The sequence below is a fragment of the Chamaea fasciata genome, unplaced genomic scaffold, assembly GCF_029207755.1.
Source record: "Chamaea fasciata isolate MVZ Bird 193981 ecotype frontalis unplaced genomic scaffold, bChaFas1.0.hap1 SCAF_9, whole genome shotgun sequence".
In the NCBI taxonomy this organism is placed as follows: Eukaryota; Metazoa; Chordata; class Aves; order Passeriformes; family Sylviidae; genus Chamaea; species Chamaea fasciata.
The window spans coordinates 19,871,144-19,892,958 of NW_027094094.1; the positions used below are offsets into that span (position 1 = coordinate 19,871,144).

The 21,815-nt window shown below is 44.7% G+C and overlaps 1 protein-coding gene across 7 annotated transcripts in view; it reads right to left on the minus strand.

Moving 5' to 3' along the window:
• Nucleotides 1-21,815, minus strand: part of PDLIM1 (PDZ and LIM domain 1) — a 44,034-nt gene that overhangs the window by 12,612 nt on the left and 9,607 nt on the right. For all 7 annotated transcript variants that reach the window (XR_010722286.1, XM_066191353.1, XM_066191359.1 and 4 more), the window contains exons 2-3: nt 19,201-19,352; nt 9,350-9,434 (exon numbers count right to left, since the gene is read on the minus strand). Coding sequence is in view for 6 of the 7 variants with exons in the window: in XM_066191353.1 (XP_066047450.1) it covers nt 9,350-9,434; nt 19,201-19,352 (237 nt within the window). In the remaining variant the exon portion in view is untranslated. The remainder of the gene's footprint in view (nt 1-9,349; nt 9,435-19,200; nt 19,353-21,815) is intronic.

Here is a 21,815-nt window from a genome sequence, read left to right on the forward strand (position 1 = left end):
CAGAAACACAGGCTACAATCTAGTAAGAAAAGAGGAAAATCCAAGTTAAATGAGACTTGAGCTATGACTCCTCTTAGCACAGGCAGTGCTAACAAAAATGAGGACATTTCTAAGCCCCATCACCTGTTCAGCAGGCTGGGAATTAGCAGCCTTGGGGCAGAGATAACATCCAGGGCTTATTTCTCCCCAGAGAAGATGCTTGACCAAAGCTAAGAGAAAGTATTATGGGGCCTCACTAGTGCAGGCATAAGAAAGGACTAACAGCCACAGAGGTGGCTAAGGTATCAAGGGCTAAGAGATGGCACCAAAATACTATTTTTGAAACGTTTCAGCCAGCCATAGAGACTGGGCATGGCTTCAATACAGGGCTAACAGCCAATGGCACAGGATGAAAGGGGGCACTTCTCAGCATGCTGGGCCCATGGGTCCCAGCTCTAATTAACACAACGAGTTCCCACTCCCACTCTAAACAGGCACTGACTTCTACAGCAATGACGTGAGCTTTTACTACCCTACAAACATCCCACAGCGTTTGTTTGAGAGAGATATAGTTACAAGATAAACACTCATTAAAAAAAAGTATGACTTAAATCCCCCAACAGATTTTTCTTTAAATCACTTTTTTGTCTCCAGACTTCCTTAGGCAGCTGGCTAGCCTTCCCAGACTGACAGATGGGAGTCATCTCACTTCATGGTATTCGAACGCTATTTGTGGCATCAAGCAGAGCATAGATCCCTCAGAGAAGAGCTGCATGGATCCAAATGTCCTCATGAGTTACAAGTCATTTGAAATCAGTGGGGTAGCTCAGGATGTTCAGGTGTGGAGAGATGAGGCTGCTCTCCCACTTTGCTCTCCCAGCTTTCTGGCCAATATGTATGGATGTTAGCCATGAAGCTTTCCCACCCACCAAAGGAAAAATGACCCTAGAGTAATTCGCTGATCTCCCTTTGTTGCAACCTCATTCAAACCACATAGCAGGACTTGTGAAAATAGTCTTTCCCACGGCAATAATGTGGATTTTAGCAAAAAAAAATTACTTTAGCATGTATATCAAACCATGGGGAACAGTTATATCAGCACTAAATACACATGCTAGCCCACCATTCAGAGGCCATGAATGGGAGAGTGTTACAGATGTGCACATAAATAGTTTCATGAAAGACTGAGGCAAAAGGTTTAGGCTAAGGAGGTTATATTCTTAGGTCAAATAAGCTCCAAGTTGAAATCATGTCACAACATGCATTCAGAAAACATTTAAGCATTAATCAAGAATTAAAGAAAGGGAAGTAACTTACAGTTTGGTTGGGTTTTTTTAAAAATTCTGCTTTCCTAAGAAAGTAAGATATCTCAATTACATACCCAACATGCACATGGGCATGTTGAATCTTGGAATGTGTCAGCCAAGCCAGATTCAGTTTGACAGTGATGAAGGCCTCAAGGATCCTGATCTTCTGGCAAGTTTTGAGAAAACAGGGCAGCTACATGGAGAAGAGAGACTGACACCACATTAGTCCCCTGACTCCAAGAACTGCAACACACACTCCAGCACAGAATCCACATAGGAGCTTTTCTCCTGCTTTTGGACACCAGGTAGGTTTTCTGCTGTGTAGAAAACCAAAACCATAAGTCAAACTTTCAAGAGTGTTGGGACATCTCCAGGAGCTCTCAGGTGTATAGAGGTCACTGACTATAAGGGAGTTTATAACACTTACACAGAGAAAATGGTGGAGAAGCTGGTGTCTGAAGATTAAAAAAATCCCATCTGGAGAACAGCACAGGAGGTGAATAACCCAAGAGTCTACAGACAAGTATTACAAGAGCAGTAGCATTATAAAGGGCATTTGGATAACCCAAATTCTCCAGCACTTCCTGTTACACCATGCTGCTCTTTCTGCTCGAGCTGTGGAGGGAATTTGCAAAGAACAAGTGCCTTCATGATCCCAAGATCAAAAGATAATGTGTTCTTACTGTCAAATATATTTATCTAGGGATTTTCCAGAACTGCCAACCTAGGGCCTGTGTTATGCAGCAGTTTTGTTAAAGCCCCAGCTCCTGGAATCATGTTTATTTGACAGTCTCTCACTTAATACTGGAAAGAAAATCAGATAAATGACACTTCCAAAAACCTGTCCACCAGCAGGCAAGTGGAAAACATTAGTGCAAAAACCCAGCTACACAGGGTATATGTGTGGGGAAAGCACCTGGTTCATGCATTTGAGATGCCATGGGTTTGCAGCATCTCTGAGGCTGTGGCAATCCCAGGACCAACACAAGGGAAAGGGGGCAATTAGCATTAAACAGCATCCCTGGCTGGAGCAGACTGCAAGAGCAGTAAGCAATGGCCTGCTTGCAGAGGAAGAACTGGCAGCCATCTAAAAGGATGTGATCTTATCCAGTCAGGACATGACCTGCTCTTTCTTTGAGAGTAGCACAGAGGAGTGTGATTAACGTTAGATCTCTTCAGAAACACCTTCTGCTGGCACCTGCAGGCAGAACTGGTGGCACTTGCCTCACTCTCCCTGCAAGCTGTGGCACTATCTTGGTCCCCTTGCACCAGCCCTGTCACAGTGAGCAGGGGTACCAGCAGTGGTTATTTTGGTCTGAAGCAGGGGTATGGAAGCTCCCAAGCTACCAGGTAGGATATTCAAGAGCATTATTTTACCACTATAAACTGACACCATGATAGTAAAATTGCTTGCCTGCACAGACATCAGCCTTGCTTCCCCTTCTTCCTCTGCAGGGGTTATGTTTCCAGAGGGCCCAGCAGAGTGACTACACCAAGCTAAACTAGATTAGCAACTGCACAGACTTCTCTGCCAGCTGCTTCTGAACTCTCGCTTCACTTTGAAATTGAAACGATTCCTTCAACAGCCCCCTCCCTATCTGAAACTATCCCCTCTGTAAGAACAAGCTCCAAGTGGCTTTGGAGAACAACCTCACGTGCTCCCACTGCAAATGTCCCCATCTCACAGAAAAAACCCCTCTTTTTCAATCCTATGGACAAACAATGTTTGTAGGACCCTAGCTTCAGGTCAGACATGCACATCTTCTGCCAGATGAGTTTTCTGGGTGCTGGCTGTTAGTGGCAGTAGCCCTCTCCAGGGGCAGATGGGACACAGCTGTGTGCGGCAGGCGCTGCAACGCAGCCATTCCAGCTGGGTGCTAAGGGGGTCCCACTGCCACCACTGCAGCCCACCCAGCACAGAGCTGCCAGCAAAGGTGCCAGGCTGTGAGGATGGGGAAAACATCCCTGTGCCAGGGCAGGAAGCAGATCAGCATTTCCTACTGCACCAGCTGCAGGCTGCGTCATGGGGAATTATCAGGGAAAACAATGGCCCCTTCCTCCCTCTCATTTGAGGCCATCCTCAGCGATGCTGACGTCCAGGCTGTGAAATCCCCACAGCTACATCAGCTGTCACTGCTGTGCCTGGGGTCAGCCAGTGGCTTGTGGCGTGGGCATCTGCTTCCTCCTCACCAACACTTCCACCACTGGTCCCATTTCCACCGTTGGGAATGGGGGCATGCAACTCCAGTGAAGTTCCCAATGGTCAGTGAAGCAGACAGACAGACAGACAGCCCAGGATGAGCCACCTCTATCAGCTGAGCTGGGACTCATCCTACACACCAGTGGCATAAAGCCATCTGGACACCTCCATGGCCTCGTGCCCTTGAGTAGGCTGGGAGCAGACTGGGGTGAGGGTGGGCTCTTGGGTCCCTTCCACCCTGCAGTGACGTGGCCAAGGCCATCCTGTGCAAGGCCTGTACTGACCTCAGCACCACCAGAAACAGGAAGAATCTGGAGGCTTTCTGTACTCACTAAATAAACTAAACCAAGATGTGAGAGGTCAAACGGCCTCTCCCCTTAAGTGGGGTTTTCCTCTCCGCACAGCACGGCCTGAAGGAATTCAGGTGGGTTAGGCCCTCACAGGTGCTGGCTAATGCCCTGCTGCCACCACACCTACAGCACCCTCACTGCCCTGCCTGCCCCTTCCCAGGCTACCTCTGCAGTCTCTGGAGGAAAGAGAGGTCAAACATGGAGCAAGGGGCTGCTTGAGGTCAAAAACTAGTTTCAGGTGTGCAGTAGAGATTTACAGACTGGCCAGGTTTTAGAGTCAGGGGATTCACTCTGACCTCATGTCACAAACGAAGAAAAAAAAAAAATTTAAAAGAAAAATTAAAAAAAAAAATCAGTACCAGACACTGCAGTTGCAGGGAAAAGCAAAAGGCTGCAAAGGCAGCCAAGTGAGCCAGCAAAACTTGCTGCCTCACAGGGCCTCAGAAACGTGGGATGTTTTTGCATCCCAGAGCCCAGACGCTCAGGGCAGGCGATGCTGGATTGCACACCTCCAGAGTCACGCCAAAAGGAAACAAGATGAAACATTTCTCAGTACCAATGTTTACTCAGCTCTAAGAAAACGGGCCCCTGACCAAACCTCAGAGAGTGAGAGCACTCTAGTCCTGCGGACAGTGAAGCAGAGCAGAGAACAGCAGGCAAAGCCCCAGCTCCATCCTTGCCCTTGCAAAGCCACCCAGGGAGTAAAGGCAATATTCGTGACTGGCTGGCGTGTCTGGGGGGAGGCTGCTTGTGCCAAACACGCAGCAACAGCTCAGGAGAGGACATCTTCATGGCAAACTCTACCCCATGCTATGTTTCATCAGCTGTGATCACAAGTATTAAAGAAATGCCTTTACTTTCACGTCTCCCTCTGTTATTGTTTGGGGTTTTTCAGCTATGGAAAGACCTTCTGCAATGCTTTGAAATCTGATTAAAAATTAGGAAGGGTTTGGGGGTTTGTTATTGTAGGGGGGTAAAACAACAAGACTAGCTTCCCACATCCTCTCCCTCCATGTCCCGGACACATTCCACACCCATGCAGTAACGCCTTTTAACCAAAAGCAGCAGGTCGCGATATGCCAGCGCAGTTCCCAGTCTCAGTGTTGTTACTTTATATACCTATTGCTTCATGCATTACCCACACATGCACAGCCTTATCAAAGGGCAAGCCAGCCACACACCCAGTTTCTATAGCCCCCGCCTGCTTCGTATCCAAGGAAATAAAATACACAAGATGGAAACAATGACATCACTCTGCAAGAATAAGGATGAGTATAGGACAGACACTTTTAAGAAGCTTTGGGAAGACAGAAGTGGCAGTCTGTTTCATCCTAAAAATACCCTGATTTGCCCTCAGAACTCCTCCAGCTGCTAACCTCTGTCTGAAGGCTATTTCTATTAAAAAAAAAAAAATCCTTATGCTTGAAAGCCCTTACTTTTTGTGATTAAGAAGAGCTGAACTATCCATCTCAAACCAAAAGTTTTCACTGACATTCTCAAGGTCTGATGTGAATACTTGTGCCTTACTGCAAAGGGGATATATAGCCTTCAGGGAGCCGGACAAGGTTTTGGAGACAGTCTGGGTACTGACTGCCCGTGAAGCTGGACTCTTAGCTCTTTCTCTACATTAGCTCACTCAGCAAAAAAAGAGACCTGGACCCCACTGGCATCTGTGTCTTATTAAAAAAAAACCCAAAACAAAACAAAAATACCCAAACAAACAAAAAACCAAAACAGACCCCAGGTCTGACAAGACCTGGCACAGTCAGAGGATACAGAGTTTCATTGTTTATTTTACCAAGAGGCAATACAGCCCCTTGGGTACACATCTTATTGCCTGGCCCAAGATCACCAGAGGGCACAGCTGACTTGAAGTTATGCCGGTCTCCGGTCAGTATCATAAGCATTAAAAGTTCCTTAGTCACCAAGTAACTTGTTCTCTCTGGCTGTGACCACTTTTCTCAAGAGACATTAAGCAGAAGGGAGAGGCAGACATGTTATTTTAGTCTTTCCCACTGTTGTGAGGAAAAGATCTTGATGGGAAAATGCCACTGAGCAATCAGCCTTAAGATCTGGGTTATTAGTGCAAGTGAACTAACTGAGTAAATATGCTAAGAAGACTGTCATTTCCTTCCTCTAATGTTTCCATGGGCACCAAAACAAAGCTAGGTCAGCTGCTGAGCCATCAACACCGACAAGCTGCTGCACCTTTTGATGAAATGCAATTTTGTCATCACTCTTGCCTCAGTTTAAATTAATTTAGAATGATAAGGATAATGGCAAGGAAATAATAACAAAACTGTAGCTCTTTCATGGGCAAAGATCAGCTTAGACAATGAAGTCAGTCTTTGGACTCAGGACTTTGGGGAATGCATAGGAGGTTGTAGAATGCCTTTCTATTTTCCAAAGGCAAATAAAAGTATCTTGAACACACATTCCAAGTAAGGGAAAACATTTCCACAGGCATGATGTAGCATGTCACTGAATATCAGCCTCCAAAAGGATTACAGCAGCAAACAAACAGTCCATTTCAAATGGGGTAAAAAATGCATAAGCAGGGATCTTAAAATATGCAGCTAGTCATAGACAAGCTCTTGAGCACTGGTTCCTGAGACAAACTGAAAATTAAGTTATTTTGCAAGATTTTTTGCAAAGATGTAGCAGCTACCTCAGTAAAAAAGGAAGACAAAAAGAAGGTGGACAAGTGTGAAAGATTCCTGAGATACCAAAGGTAGGAGAAGAAACATCTAATAAACTAATTCTAAGAAAGATGGTAATATATCTGAATAAGTCAATTTCTACAGCAAAGATTTTGAAGAATTTTTTTTGAGCCTGAAGTAAGGCTATTCACATGTATGATTTTATATCTGCATTTAAAGGACTATGTGCAAAGCCAATGAGAACCATTGTCAGAGGACCCTGGACCAGGACTTAAACAAACTACTCGGACTCAGCATGTCCTATTTTCTTTGGTAAGTGAATAAGTAAGTGTTCTGCGCTAGACTGTTGCCAAGAAAAGCAAACATACTGTTTTCACTGGCCAGCAAGTTTAAAAAACCTGAACAGCTCAGCTTTGCCTTCGAAGATTCAGCTCTACTCAAAGCTTCAACCAGTCCTGCCGGAAAAATGACATCAGCAACTTTGTGGTAAAATCCATAGCAGTTTGCCATCCTGGTATACATACACATAGCATTTTCAGCACTCTGCTACTGCTGATTGGCAGCAGGACTGGCCAAAACCCCTGATGATGCTGCAAAGACACAGCCCCAGAGCAACTTGGCCAACACCTGCCACATGCTCTGGCAGGAATCAGCATGCTCTTCTGATTTCATGCTCCAAGCAGAAAGACCTCACTACAAAACTTATTTGCTGTGCTGTAGTCAGCTACTGAAAAAGGAAATGGGGAAAAATTCCCAAACAATCCACCAAAAACGCCACAACCTTGTAACTTGATGGTATTCCCGACACTTTGGCACAGCAGATTAGGATGTTCAGGCACTGCTATGCCTTCAGAGTAAATAGGAGCTTGTGGTTTGGAGACATGAAGCATCTCCCCTCACACTGCAGAATTCCTGTTTGAGTATGCAGCAAGCGAAGCCTTTTAAAGTTAAGCCCAGTGCTCTGAACAGCAGCAAGCCCCACTCACATACACAACTGCAAATAATTTCATCTGCTTTAATTTAAAGGAAGGGAACAAGAAAAGGCAAGACTACTGCGAGTTTAAATGCTCCTTTCACATCAGGAAACAACTCTTCTAGCATCAGCCTTCAAAAGGGTCAAAGCCTAATTTTCACACAACCATTAATTGTTAGTGCAAGATTAAGGCAATGGTCACTGCTCAAAGATAAACTGTAACACGAATTTCTCCACACTCAGTTGTACATCAAATTCTCCTGCTCAAGTCAGTTACAGGTTGCTACCGATAAATTTAGTTGTACTACACTTACAAACTAGTAATATCAGGGTATCTATCCAGTGGCCAGAGCTAGAACCGGTACTATGACTGAGGTTAGGGTTTAGGAGGGGATGTTTTCCACCATCAGCATTTCTGCTAAATCCTGACCATCTATCCAGGCTGGGACTGGGGGGGAAAATGTGGTGGGGCAGTGAGTGACAGGGGGGTTGCAGTAGCAGGTTTCTTGCTGCAGTTAACTAGAATTAGTGAGCTACTTTAAAATCCCACTTAGGTCGTGCGTTGTGCTTTATGTTTAATTTTATGGCATTTAGCTAAATTCTTGCTAATGGCTGCATTGGGAAATTGGTCTCTAGGATTGAGTCTCCTGCTGAATTAAATGACAGCTCTCTGCATCCTTGCAGCAAAGCCTCAGTGCAGACTCTGCCCCACTCCTCTGGCAACAGGTAGCTCCCAAGTCTCAAGCAGAGCCTTTCCAAAACCTGGGCAGCAGAAGACCAGACCTCAGCTCAACAGTGTCACAGACAGATGTCACCACATGGCTCCAGCTCGAACTAAGTCCAAATTGCTCAGTCTCACACTGTGCCTTGTCTGAGTTATGAAACACCCGGAGAATGCCACATCAAACTCCTGGGCCAAGCAACGAAGAGAAGCTTGATGTGAAAGAGAACACCAACAGATCCCAGGCCAAGGTCTGGGCAGGGTGCTGCTGCACGTGTGCTGCTTTAGTCTCAGGTCCTTTCCAACCGAAACAGCCATGTTAGTGCTTAATTAATTGCAAAATCAAACTAGTTTTATAATCTAATTATTTTGCTAGAAAGACTCACATGGGATATGTGCTTGGGCCAGAATCCACTGGGGACATGTCACTGCCCCAGCGAAAATCCAGAGGAATGCCACTGATTTTAGTGCAGTAATTATAGATTTTTTTGCAGTGTAATCTTCTAAATCCAGCCCAGGTGATACCCTTGTGACAATTGCTGTTATTACTATATTTACTTGACAGAGGCAGCAGACCAATGAAGCAAGGCTGTCAACAGGTTACAACACCAACTTCCTAGACAGAGGCTGCATGATCTGCCATACAGATAAAAATGTAAGATGCTGGTGTATTTCTCTTTCACTTTCTCCACAACTAAACTGCTAAGAGCTTACTGTGTAAGAGAAAAAAAATCCAAACCAAACCAAGAGAAAACACTGAGTGAATAATATTCCTCACCCCTCAAGTCTTTTCTGTCTATGAAAACCAACTGGCTTAGCACAGTAGCAATGATTTACTGAGCCACAACTCTACAGTGCCTTCTGTGCCCCGTGGTAGGCGTGAGCATGCAGACAGCAGGAGACACCTCTGACCCAAGCAGGTTACCTTTGGCATGGCACCCAATTAGCTCTCCACAGCAGCAGGCTTCTCACCATGAGGGAGGGAGACTGCGTCTCAAGGCCTCCAAGGGCCACATGATCTCTTGATGGTATGTGGCATGATGCTACTCCCAACATGATTAACAGAGTGGCATGTGCTCAGCTCCTTGGAGGATCAGGCCTGGAAATTCTCTCACAGGAGTAAGAGGGAACAAGAGCAGACAGTTATTCCAGAACTTACCTGTGGCTCGGAGGCCAGATTCATCTTATAAGGATGTGTCTTTCCCTCCTCGCTTACAAGTGGTGACCAGACTTTTGACTCTGTCCTGCAACACACAAATTTTGAATAATTAATCTGCTTTCATCAGTGAGCACCATTATTGTTATTAAAAGACTCAAAGTTCACCAATTTCTCAAACATTTCTGCAGCCTCTCATACATAGCACAATCCACATCTGGAGGAATCTAAACAGCCTCATTTTAGGTACACAATGCAGGTGGCTTAGATAAATGAGGTCCTTGGAGCAAGACAAGATCTCAGCAGTGACTGTCCCAGCTTACCCTTTGTGACTCCACAGGCAACACATCAGGCATGGGCTCCCACCCAGGCTGTCAAGCTGGGGTTTACCCAAAAGCAGAAGCTGAAGACATCCCTTAGATGCAGATCCCTTAATTAAGTGGGACAATTCAGATTGCTATGTGTTCCAGCTTTTCTGGGTAGCCAGGAAAAGGAATGATTCTTGTCTGTATTCACTACACAGAGGACATTTTGTTCTTGAGGTTGGACTGCCTTGGAGATAAGCTAGAAATATTTTCTCATTTGGGTCTCCAGATTTTTTTTCTTATTTATTCAGTGGTATCCATGTTGAACAAACACGCTTTAGGGAATGATGAAAAAAAAAAAAATCTCAGCCTGCAATGGGACTAAGAACTGAGACGACCTAATGTGACAGAGAAAGTCTACATAACCTTTGCTGGTCTGTGGTCTGACCCAATTACTCACAGTAGTCAGAAACACAAGTCAAGATCTACAACTGAAACCAACTGCTCTTGCCATCATCATTGTGGAATTTTGCTGTGTCCCAAATAACGACAAACAAGCTGTGAGGAAGAAGTGGAGTGCTTGGATTTGCTTGAAATACATTGCGGGAAAGATACGGTACCTACATGTCTCAGAAGTAAAGACAGCAGGTAGAGTCTCAGATGGATTAAACAGTGCCACTTTTCCCAGACTTTTTAATAGTAGGGAATGAGTGACTGCAGTATTGTTGAATGAAAACTGCGGTTCAGTGCTAAACATTGCATCATGCAGCAACCAGATGGCTGATAAACTCTTAGGATGAGGTCTGAAAACCATGTCCTGTCCTGTTGACAGGAGCCGCTGCTGGAAACTGGAACTGCAAATAGATGTACTTCCTAGGTATTTGTGGGTCAAGGACTAGCTATAATTTAAGTACTTAGTTAGCAAAACAGGAATGCTTCCACAGAGAATTAACTGGATAACTGGGAAGAGATTTTCCAGTTAAAGAAGGAGGAAGGGACTAGAAAAAGAAAAGGCTTCTAAAACCGACAAGGATGGAGAAAACAGGGTTTAAAGCTACCCACAATATATTCAATCTGGTGTACACTGTTCCTCTAAATGCCCTCCAAAGTCACAATATTTTTTAAACAGCCCAAACTTAGCTGAGATGCACATACACATCCCAGACATTTACTGCTTAAATAGTATTTTAGTATTTGCGTCCAGAGGGCAGAGGAGCAGACGGGAGGCAGCATTCTCACTCAGGAAAGAGGAAGAGTTTTAATGACCTGCTATTCCCTTTGTTGCACTGTGGACTTTACACAGAAGAAACCTGAATGAAGTCTGCTCCTTTCACAGGAAAAGTACAAACACACATCATACCTGATATCCTTTATGGATATTCACGTGCAGTAGACCTTTGACTCTTGGTTATTGCATCCTGCAAGCCCAGCTAATACCTAACAACCCAAGCCACTCAAATGCTGCTGTCTGGCAAGCTGGGGCACACGCAGACAAGTCTGACTGTAACAGCTGCATGGTATCAGATCCACCCCAATCTGATCATCATCTTGTCACAACAGCTGCTGTTACTGGATGTCCAGAATGCCTCAGGTGAATACAAAACAACCATTCTCTCCTTGCTTCTGGCAACCCGTGCTTTAAGGTGCCTGAGGAACCAGCAATTTCATCCAGATTATGGCTATCAAGCCTCACAAAGTCACACCCATTCCTAGGATGGCAGTACTTTCCACACCTGAAGACTGTCTGCACATAGTGGAGCAGCCAGCTGACAATATTCCTTGAAAGTGTTTGGAGATAGTGTATGACCAAGTTTCACCTCTTCTGGAAAAACAGGGGACATAGCAAAATATATGGAAATGAGACAGCCAGCCAGCCAGGCTATAAGCAAAAGGACATTGGCTGGAGATGAAAGAGCAGCTCAGAGAGCATTAATTACTTCAGCTGATTTCTAGCATAAGGCATCCCTGTGCCAGTTCTCACAGCAGTGATCCAAGAACTTTTGAGGTACTATTTTCTTTTACAGCAGTTTATTATGAGCTTTCAGAAGGATAAGAAGGCTTTATTCACATTGAAAAATTTAAGCCTAGAGCAGGCCTGTGTATGAATACAGAACAGAAACTTCCTCTCAGGCACTTCATTTCATCCCACTGCCCCTCAATGCGTCTGAGGTGCTGGTGACACAGCATATAGGTCTCCAGAGGAGGGGAGGCAATTATGGCCAACTACTGCAGCCCACAGGGGGTTTGACCAGATTTTTCTCCTTTATTTGTAAGCAAGGCAAATAGTTCAAGTTTATTCCCCAGACTGCTACCATTCTGCTCTGTCATTGGATATATATGGAAGCAGCAAGGTCACTCCAAGCTTTACTTTCAATCCAGTCTAGAAGTTATCCAAACAGAAATGTTAAATAGGCCATGCACCTGTCCCTCTAAGGCAGGGAAGATAAAGCTTCCCTTTCTCTTCACAACAGGTGCAGAAGAACCCCTCGCCACTCCCAGCAGCCCATTTACGCCCCAGTGAAGTGGCAAAAAGGGCATAGCTTTGCTCTCCCCAGCTCTACCCAGCAGATCTTTCAAGGCATGTGCCCCATCTCACTGCACTGCCTCTGGAGCCCACGGTCTGTCAGTCTTGGATAGGACCACGATGATCCCAGCTCTTGGGAAGGGTTTCCTGGCTCTGCTTCTTGTGTCAATGCCTGTAATTCTACTGAAGTGTGGCAGGAGGATGAAAAATACCAACTAAAAGTTCGCCTTAGGTCCCACTACTGGCACAGGGTTACTTTCAGCAGTGTTGGGAAGTGTGGGCACCAGGCACAGACAGGAGGGCAGATTAGACTCACCATGTTTGTATCTTATCCTTGTGTTTTCGTGTCTTAGGTATAGGGGAGGAGGGAACAGGTGTCAGAGTAGACAGCTAAACCCAGCCTTGGTAACAGTACCTTCAGTTCACACCAGGCTGCCGCTGGTGATGCCTTTCTGGAGGATTTGTTCCCCAAATTTGAGGGAGAAGGCCCCCAACCAAAAAAACACCTCCCTGCTCCCCTCAGCAAGGCTGTACCCCTGCCACTGAGCATGGCCATGCTAGCAGGGCTGCCAGACCTGCCCCTCCACTGGTGGAGGGGCTGGATGTCCAACAGCCTGCTGGGGAATCCCACCCTGCCCGGTGAAAGCCAGAGGCTTTGGCATCCTTATCGGATCTCAGAAGCTCCTGACAAAGGGATGAATATTTATTTTATGATATGGTTTCTAATGCATATTCTTTCAAATGAGACTCCATCAGAGAGCAACACTCAAACAGTGCAGGAGACAAAAACAAGACACAAACAAGCCTGAGAATGAGGGTCAGGCAAAATAACTGTAGGCCCATGTATATATGAACTTCGTCATTTTTGCAGTTTACATTTCCGTGTTATTTTCTTCCTACAGGATAGGGAGTTACTGAGACAGTGAATGAGCCATGCATCTCCTGTTTCATCCAGGCAGAAATCAAAACTCAAGATTAGAAAGAAATTTCTCTGATGCTACTTTGGATGCAGAGGTACTGGTAGGAAAAGAAGGAAGGAAACCACATGCAAGTCAAGGCAGGAATATGGAGAGGTATTTATGAAACAATACTTTTCAAGTAGCTTGGCTTGAACATGATGTAATATAAACATTGCAAGAGCCTGGATTTTGCTATCAGTGCTTTGCATGCAAAGTTGGGCCATAGCTTCAAGGGAAAATTCAGAGCTGGAAAATGAGGGTCTAAATCTTTGTGCCAGGAACTGTGTAATTTCCATAAAGAAGAAAGGCACATCTACATTCATTCACATCTCATTTCAAACACTGGGATGGACACAACTAAGATACCAAGTAGCAAACAAACCCCAAAAGACGGAAAAGTTTCTTGTGCAGCACAAAGTCTTTGAGCTGAAAAATGAGGAAAGTCCTAAAGAATTTATCTTTCACAACCCTCTCACCAGTTTTCTCAACAGGCATTTTACTAATGTTTAGAAACTAACTATGAGAATTCTCAGACTACCAGGAAGGTACCTTTTAATGAGCCTTTTAGCTACAACAGCTGTCAATTACAGGCCCTTGGCTTTCAACACAAGTAGTCAGTTTTAACAACCATCTATTAATGGAGATATTCAGTTTGGCAAGCAAAACTGTACTCAGGCTGCATACAGCCTCCTGTCAATTCAAACAGCAATGACAGTCACAACTTCCTAGAGACAAGAGGCCCCAAATGCATTTCTCCATGCATGGCCCTCTTGCATTTCAGGTGTCCCTTTACACAACCACTAAAACCAAAAGGACAATTTCAGTTAAACTTCCGTTGCTTCTTCTGTGTATCTGGAGCTTCTTCTGTGTATCTCATGTTCATGACAGCTACAAAGGCTAAGACACTCCTGACTGCTCAGACTCACACTGTTCTTGCACCAGCCTGCAGAGTTAACTGTTATTGCCTCACCAAAGGAGTTGTAAGATTACAACAAATGCCAATCTTGATTTGCCAAAATTACTCTGAATATGTCTGTTGTTAGGAAAAGCTGCTGGCATGCACCCACGAGGGCTGGAAGCACCATACTGGCCATGGAGAGGTTGGGAGTGGCCACAGAGGGCCAGGCAACCTGCATGGCCTTATATAGCTGCACACTGAGCAGCTGGCTTTTCCCAGGGCCAAAGGAATTATTAGTAAGATGACAGAACTGGAAAACTCTTCTTGGCAGAGAAGCAAAAAAGCAAACCTAAATGAGTCAATGGATTCCACCAACTTCCTAGAACAGAAATTCAATCCTATTGTGGCTTTGTGCAACTATTCCCCACAGCTCAGACCTGGGAACACATGGAGCAAGCGAGAGTGCAACCAAACCTACCACATAACACACAGAGGACACAACACTTGTGCTCTCTTCTTCTTCATAAGCATCGACATATGATCCTTTCTGAAAACCCATTTAACAGGCCCTGGCAGCAGATCTGACTTCCCTGATCCTAGCACTTTTCAAAGAACAAAAACATAGCTTCACTCCTTGGCAGCACTTTCAACAAATTAAAAGACCATTTTGCAAACAAAAAAGGTGCATTAATGTATTAAAAGCTGGCAGCAGAGTGGCAGAAAAGCAGCTTGAAATTTAAGGAAAATGACAGTAGGAGCAGAACAAGACATTACGTATTTGAAACCCTTCTTCACAAATATTCCCCTCTACTACCCCCAAACTGCCACCAGACATAAAGGAAAGGACAGACTCCCCACAGGAACAATTTCTTTGTTGAAAAAAAAAAAACCCTATATAAATATACATTTTACCTTTGAGTTGCTCAGGGCTGCACAGTTCCACCACCCATCTGGTGACTATAGCCACAGGCAAAGAGCCATTTGTTTTAGAAATAATTTTCACCTATGCTGCAATGAACATTTGTCTGCTTTTGTACATCTGCAGCTACAACAGAGCTGTGTGCCAAATTCATCACGAGCACTTCCACTGACATGATCGTTTGACTATCATGGGAATTTTGTGGTAGGAGTGTTTGTTCCTTCTGCACCTTCTTTGCTTTCAATGTTCTTTGTCAGGGGAAGCATCTTACTCAAAATAATTTCCAAAGCAAGTTGACTGTTGCCTCCAATTTGTTGGACACAAGTTGCTGCTTCCTCCATTAATGGGGAGCAGCCCCGGGCAAGGCTTTGCTCAACCCTAACATGTCAGTGCAGGGGTGTTCACACCCTAATTTGGAAAAAAAAAAATCACCAGGAAAAAGAAGTGTAGCTCTTCTCAAAGATTCAAAACTTCATTTTTCCTATGGAGAGACTCAAAAATCTCCCTGGGAATTTCTTAGTTCAGCAAGCAGGTAGGCTTGAGTTGACTGAAGCACTGTCTTGAGCTTGATTTTATACTGCTGAAGACAATAACGGAACCTTTACCTTGGTTTCTTGGTAACTACATTACTCTTGAAACAAAAAGCAAAATGAATGAACAGAGGCTCGGAAAAGGGCAGGAGCTGCTAGACACAGTGAGTTCAGTGGGCATTTGTTATTTATGGCAACATGGTTGAACACCCACTTTGGAGGCAGAAGACAGACCTTTCCAACTCTGTTCACAAGTTGAACAGCAAAGCACCTGGCAGTGTGCGCTTAGAAGGGAGTATTCAGAGAAAGCAATTTCTGGCTGGGTTTTAAGTCCTAGGAAATTAAGAGATTTTCCACTTTGGGTGAAAAAGCAGACCAAGCATGTTTTCTTCAGCTAGAAAGTTGATACGTTTTTAATGGTGACTTGTGTTAGACGAGATTTCCTGCCTACAATCTGATCTGAAATATTTTTGGACTGTTACCACTGCTAAGAAAAATAGCGAAACAGGAAACATTGGAATGCTGTTGATATACACAATCAAGCATACAGTGCAAACAGCATTTCCTTTACCAGAAGTGTTTAAGTCATTTCAATTCTCTATATTTACACTTCTCTTAAATAATCATTATTAAACACGAAGGCCTCTTAACTGCTTGGCTACCATTAAAAGAGAAGAGAGTTGCCTTTTTGAAGAATACGCATGTATAAAGATTGTTTTGGTTCACAGAAAAGCACATGAAAAAGACAGGCATAATACTTCCATGAAACATTCTCCTAGCTCCCAGCTACTTGCAGTTTAAAGGCTTTCTGCAGCAGAGATACCTCCATTGTACATATTATCCTTTAAAGATTTGTCTTGCACTAATTTACCCATTAGGCTCTTCAAACCACATACACTCATCACATTTACAGCATAGTCACAAATGAAGTCTCCACTGTCACAATGCTGCTGATTCTTTGGTGAAACTGAAACACCTGATGTGAGCTCAGACCTGTGTGTGAAATCCACCTGGCACAACCTTGTTGCTACACTGAATGCAGGTCAGACAATATTTAGCATGAGTAATCATTTAAGTAAGTAATCATTAAAAATTCATCAGCAATTTAAAAATCACTAAGGATTTATGCTTTCACAACACATCCCTCCAATGGTGAACAGAAAAGAAAGACTAGAAGACTTCTCACTCCAGAAAACCTAGCACTGCTGGGCACATCCTCACACTAGCTGTGTGATGCTCCAACTCACAGAGGTGCTGCTCTGTCAGAGCAATATGTGCCAGGACAGCTCCTTGGTTCAACCGGTTCAGCTAATGACCTACAACTGCAGAGAGTGGAGACCAGACCCAAGGGTTGGTGGCGTTGCAGTGCAAATGATATACATTCCTTTTCATACTCAGCCAACTACTTACAGAGCTACTTTGACAGAGAAAAACCATCCAGCTATGACCTGATTGTATTGTGAGCCTTCCTCGCCAACTGTATGGTCAAGTCTTAGTGACAGAGCTGTGCCCACCAAAGCTCAGGAAGTCCAAGCCATACCACTTGGCCAGGTGACACTCATTTTCCCCAAGAGCCTTCCAACCTCTCCACCTCCATGGCAATGCCCTTCCCTTCTTCACAGAGGAGGGCTCACCACCACCCCACAGGCTGCTTTCCTCACCCACTTCCCCTACCTGAAGCTGAGCAGGAAGATGAAGCATGGCTCCAGGTCTCTTAAAATGCTTCCTCTGTCTCCTCTCTAGGCATCCTCTCAAGATCTTTCATTTTAAGGCCTTAGACTGCAAAGTAAAGAAGTGATCCTGCCTCAGCAATAAAGACTATATAGCACTTCTGACCACTGAGTCCAAATGTATTTAGACCAACACAGTTATGGGGGCCTAGAAGGAGACACTGGGCATCAGGGATAAAATATTCTCAACAGAGTACAACCAGGAAAGACAACATGATGCACACAATTTTCCATAGAGAAATGGGTAGTAATATCAAACTCTAAAGTGGTAAGAAAACAGATCACTGCTTTCACATCCCTGCAGTTTTGACACTCCTCTTGGCCTTCTGTCAGCAGAACTCAGTGATCAGTACAGCAGCAGAAGCATCCAACACACACTCACGCTACCTCATTGAAAGGGGATCTTGAAAGAGTTGAGTGGTGTGAACTGAAAGTCTCTGCACAATTTTACACAGATTTCTAGCTGCAGATCCAGCTAGAAATCTCTCCCTGGGCAGCTTCCATGCCCAAGGCCAATGAAATGTGCATAGGGTAGCTATAAACTTAACGACTTTGTAATTAACATTAGCAAACACATTTTACAGACTCAATGATCTGTAAGAGTGAACTTGCCCACAGGCTGAAAGAGCCCTAGCCTCCCTTCCTCCTTCCCAGCCAGAACCACATGGCACTCATTTGCCAAGTCAAGCAGCTGGATTTTGGAGAGGAAAAGGAACACTCCTTTGCAGGAAGATTACATGCTGCTAAGTTCAAGGCCAGAATGAGAAGCTCTGGGGTTAACAGGCTGCTGCAATGCTCACTACCCATTCACACTGCCTGCACCGTGCTCCATTCTTCCACCTGTGAATTCCCTTAATGAACTGTCAGGCATTTTTCTTTTGGCCAAGACCCATTGCTTCTTCCTGAACTGGGAAGTGCCTGCTGAACTCCTGGCATTGTCTGAGCCACGGTAAAGACTTCTGTTTATCACAGAAAAGCCTGAACAACTGAACCACTGTGTCATTTAAGGCATGCTTTTGCACTCCTTGTGAAAGCACTTCCCCTGCATCTGTCCTGAAACTGATGGATGATCACTCTGAGGGAAGGCAGGCACAGGAAAAACTTGCTCCACAGCACCTAGAAATACCACACTGCATCTACCACCTCACTTTGAAAAGCACTGGTAGCTGCGATTCACATCAAAAGGAAGGATAAATCCCCAGCACGCTCAAAAAAACCAGGCTGCAGTTCTGGTAAGTAGCAACAGGTCAATGTAAAGCAGAGCCCTGCCTTCCATCTCCATTTCCTCTCTGCACAAAGATGGCCCAAAAACAAAGCATGGCTGGGGAAAGGAGTGAAATTGTCCATTGCTCCACAGTCCAAGACAGCGGGAAGGTGGAAGCCAGCCTGTGTTCTACACTAGGGACAGAAATTGTGGCTCAGCTGTCACCTGCCTTCAATTTTTCAAGACTTGGAGAGACTGATGCCTAAGAGGTAATTTGTGGCACCCTGGGTCACCACTGTTTAAGACTGACAGTGCTGTTCGATCAAGAGGTTTCAAAATGTACAACATTTTTGAGTCTGTGCTTGGCAGAAACCAGGCAATTAATCCCTTGGAACAACCCACAAGCGTATATTTTAACTGCTAAATGAGTGCAACAGGAAAGAAGGTAATCTCTGGTTGCACCTCCTCTGCTCTGAGTGAAGTTTACACGAGACCATCTTTGGTTTCTTGCTGTCAGGAGCAACAGAGTAAGTTGACAGACTCTGCCATAAATTATCCACCAATTCCTCACCTGGAAAGTTGTTTTCATAAGGTCAAAGTGCAGCAAATGCAAGCAGCATTAGGATTAAAGGATGAAATGCAATTCCCTCTTGCTAGCCTGCCAGACAAAGCACTAAGAGGACAAATTAAACCAGCCAGAGAGGTCTACTGTCAAACCAAAACACAGCTACTGCTAACCCTGCAGCCCTCCCTCTCTCCAGCCCCAGTCCTGCTCAGCTGCTTACCTGCTGACTGTCAGAGTCAGTTCATCTGTGCAACTCTTGATTTTGTTTTGTGCCTCAAGGTGTGTCATGTTATCTGTGTTCACTCCATCAATGGCTATGATCTGGTCTCCTATACACAAGTTGGCTATTGCAGCTTTGCTGCCTGGAGTCACCTAAGAGAAAACAAAAAGAGTGAATGGACTTTCCAGGTAGGAGATTTCCATAGCAACATTTTAAAGAGAGTTGAAGAAGTTGTGGGTTTTTCTCACAGGTTCCTGGGGGGGAAAAAAAAAAAGTTTAAATTAATGAAAGTAAATTCTCAGCAGAAATCTATCTAGGTTTTTTAGACAGGGGATTTTGTTTAGGCCTCCACAGATAGAAATATGGAGCGAGGACAACAGGTAAATAACAGAAATGGTATTTTTCACTCAAGACAATCCTTATGCCAGAGAGCAAGATGATACAGAAAGAAACACTGTTCTTTCCTGGACAGAGAAGTGCTCTCTGAAACAGAAGGCACTGAGGACAAAAGTCCAAGTCTCTAAGAACAGAGGTGACAGAAAAGAACATCAGAGTCATTGCAATACCGATGCCAATCACAAATAGCTTTGCCTGCATTATGGTCTCATTTGTTTTCTTCCTTGAAGGAAAGGATTGGGCTCAAGATTTTGGATTGCTTCTTTAGTTGTAATAATATGTTTTCTCCAGGAACAGGTGCAACACACATTTACTGACTTTAGCAAGATCAATCCCAAAGCAGTGCGTGATCTACGCAGACTGGAAGGGAGAAAGGCATCAGAAACTTCATCTTTAAACCACAAGCTGTCAATAGCGTCTGAAAAAGTAGAAGCACCAACCCCCCTGCCTGACTACAGTTCACCTGGATACCTTCTGCCATACTGCATCTCCCTTTCCTCTCCATATGGTGCCAGACAGAAGGCAGTATGCAGCTATGCCATCAGTATGACACTCCTCATGAAAAAGGTCCCAGCTTAAACTTGGCATTGTCAAGCCAATCAACTAAATGGCTTCTTCATTTAACCCCACTTCTTTTAAAGAGGTGTCCTCTTCACAACTGAGACCTCTTTGGGCCAAAATTATCACCTGGGTAGAGGGTGACTAACATCATGTTTGTGGTTTTGCAAACACTACATAAGATTTTGTGCAGTTTTAATGAGTTTGTGAAAGGAGTGTGACGATTTCTACGGGCTTTCGTCCATTATTTAATAGGCAGAGGAAATGAGAAGGGTGGACTGCTCCCAGACAGGAGTACAGATTAAAGCATGCCTTGCAGCTGAGACATACCTCATTTATGAGTCCATTTCAACTGGAATTCATTCTACACATTCATGCTAGGTTTCAGCATGCTGGAAAGCAGCTGAGCAAACCCAGCAGAGCTTTCAGACATGAATACCATTCACAAGAGTTAGAGATCCCTCCTAATTAGGGTTTGGTTGGCAAATCATTGCCCCCAGGGAAACACTCCCCTTCTAGAGGTGTCACACATTAGCAACAATCACTGTTGACCCTGGGTCAAATCTGAAGCTGTTCAGCGTATCTCCTCACAGTTGTAGTGGGCTATTTTCCCCAACCAGAAGAAAAAATCACAAGATGTTTTTCTTTTTTCACCTCTCTACTAGGAAAGTGTTTCATGGAAAAAGGAAGGACACAGACGTGGTTCACAGATGTCCAAGCAGACCAAGGTGTTCAATGTTAATCCAAAGAGCTCCAGATGTGTCAACCAATAGCGAATGTCTATCTGAACAGCACTCTGAATGCTGCAAGCAGTCTCTGAACTGACAGAAATGCTGATGAAAACACCAGACAAAGCACCAAGTGGATACAGAAAATCCATTTAATGATTTAAATGTGAAGATCATCACCTGCCAAGCTGCAGCCCCCAGCTGACCGGTGACCTATCAAGGCCATTCATTGAGTGCAATCTGCAGCCACTCCACTGGATTCATTGCCTTGAGAATATCTCTTTAAACCTTGTGACAGGGTGTCTTGGTTCAACCCCAGCCAGCAGCCAAACCCCACTCAGGTGCTCACTCACTCCCCCACCTGCAGGACCAGGGAGAGAACTGGGAGAGTAGAAGTGAAAAAACTTCTGGGTTGAGATACAGACAGTTTAATAGGGAAAGCAAAAGCCACATCCACAAGTAAAGCAAAACAAATAATTAATTCACTGCTTCCCACGGGCAGGCAGGTGTTCAGCCTCTCCAGGAGAACAGGGCTCCATAAGGCATAATGGTTATTTGGGAAGACAAACAACATCCCTCCAAATATCTCCCCTTCGTCCCCCTCCTTATATACTGGGTATGATGTCATGTGGTCTGGAATACCCCTTTGGTGAGCTGGAGTCAGCTGTCCCAGCTGTGTCTCCTCTCAGCCTCCCATGCATCCCAGACTCCTCACCAGCATGGCAGTGCAAAAAGGAGAAAAGGCTTTGGCTCTGTGTAAGCCCTGTCAGCAATAATAAAAACATCTCTGTATTATCAACCCTGTGCTCAGCACAAATCCAAAACACAGCCCTTTACCAGCCACTGTGAACAATTCTACCAGCCAAAACCTCCACACAGGGACAGTTCGCAGCTCTGAATAAATCCTGAGCACTGATAGCTGCCTATAGTCCC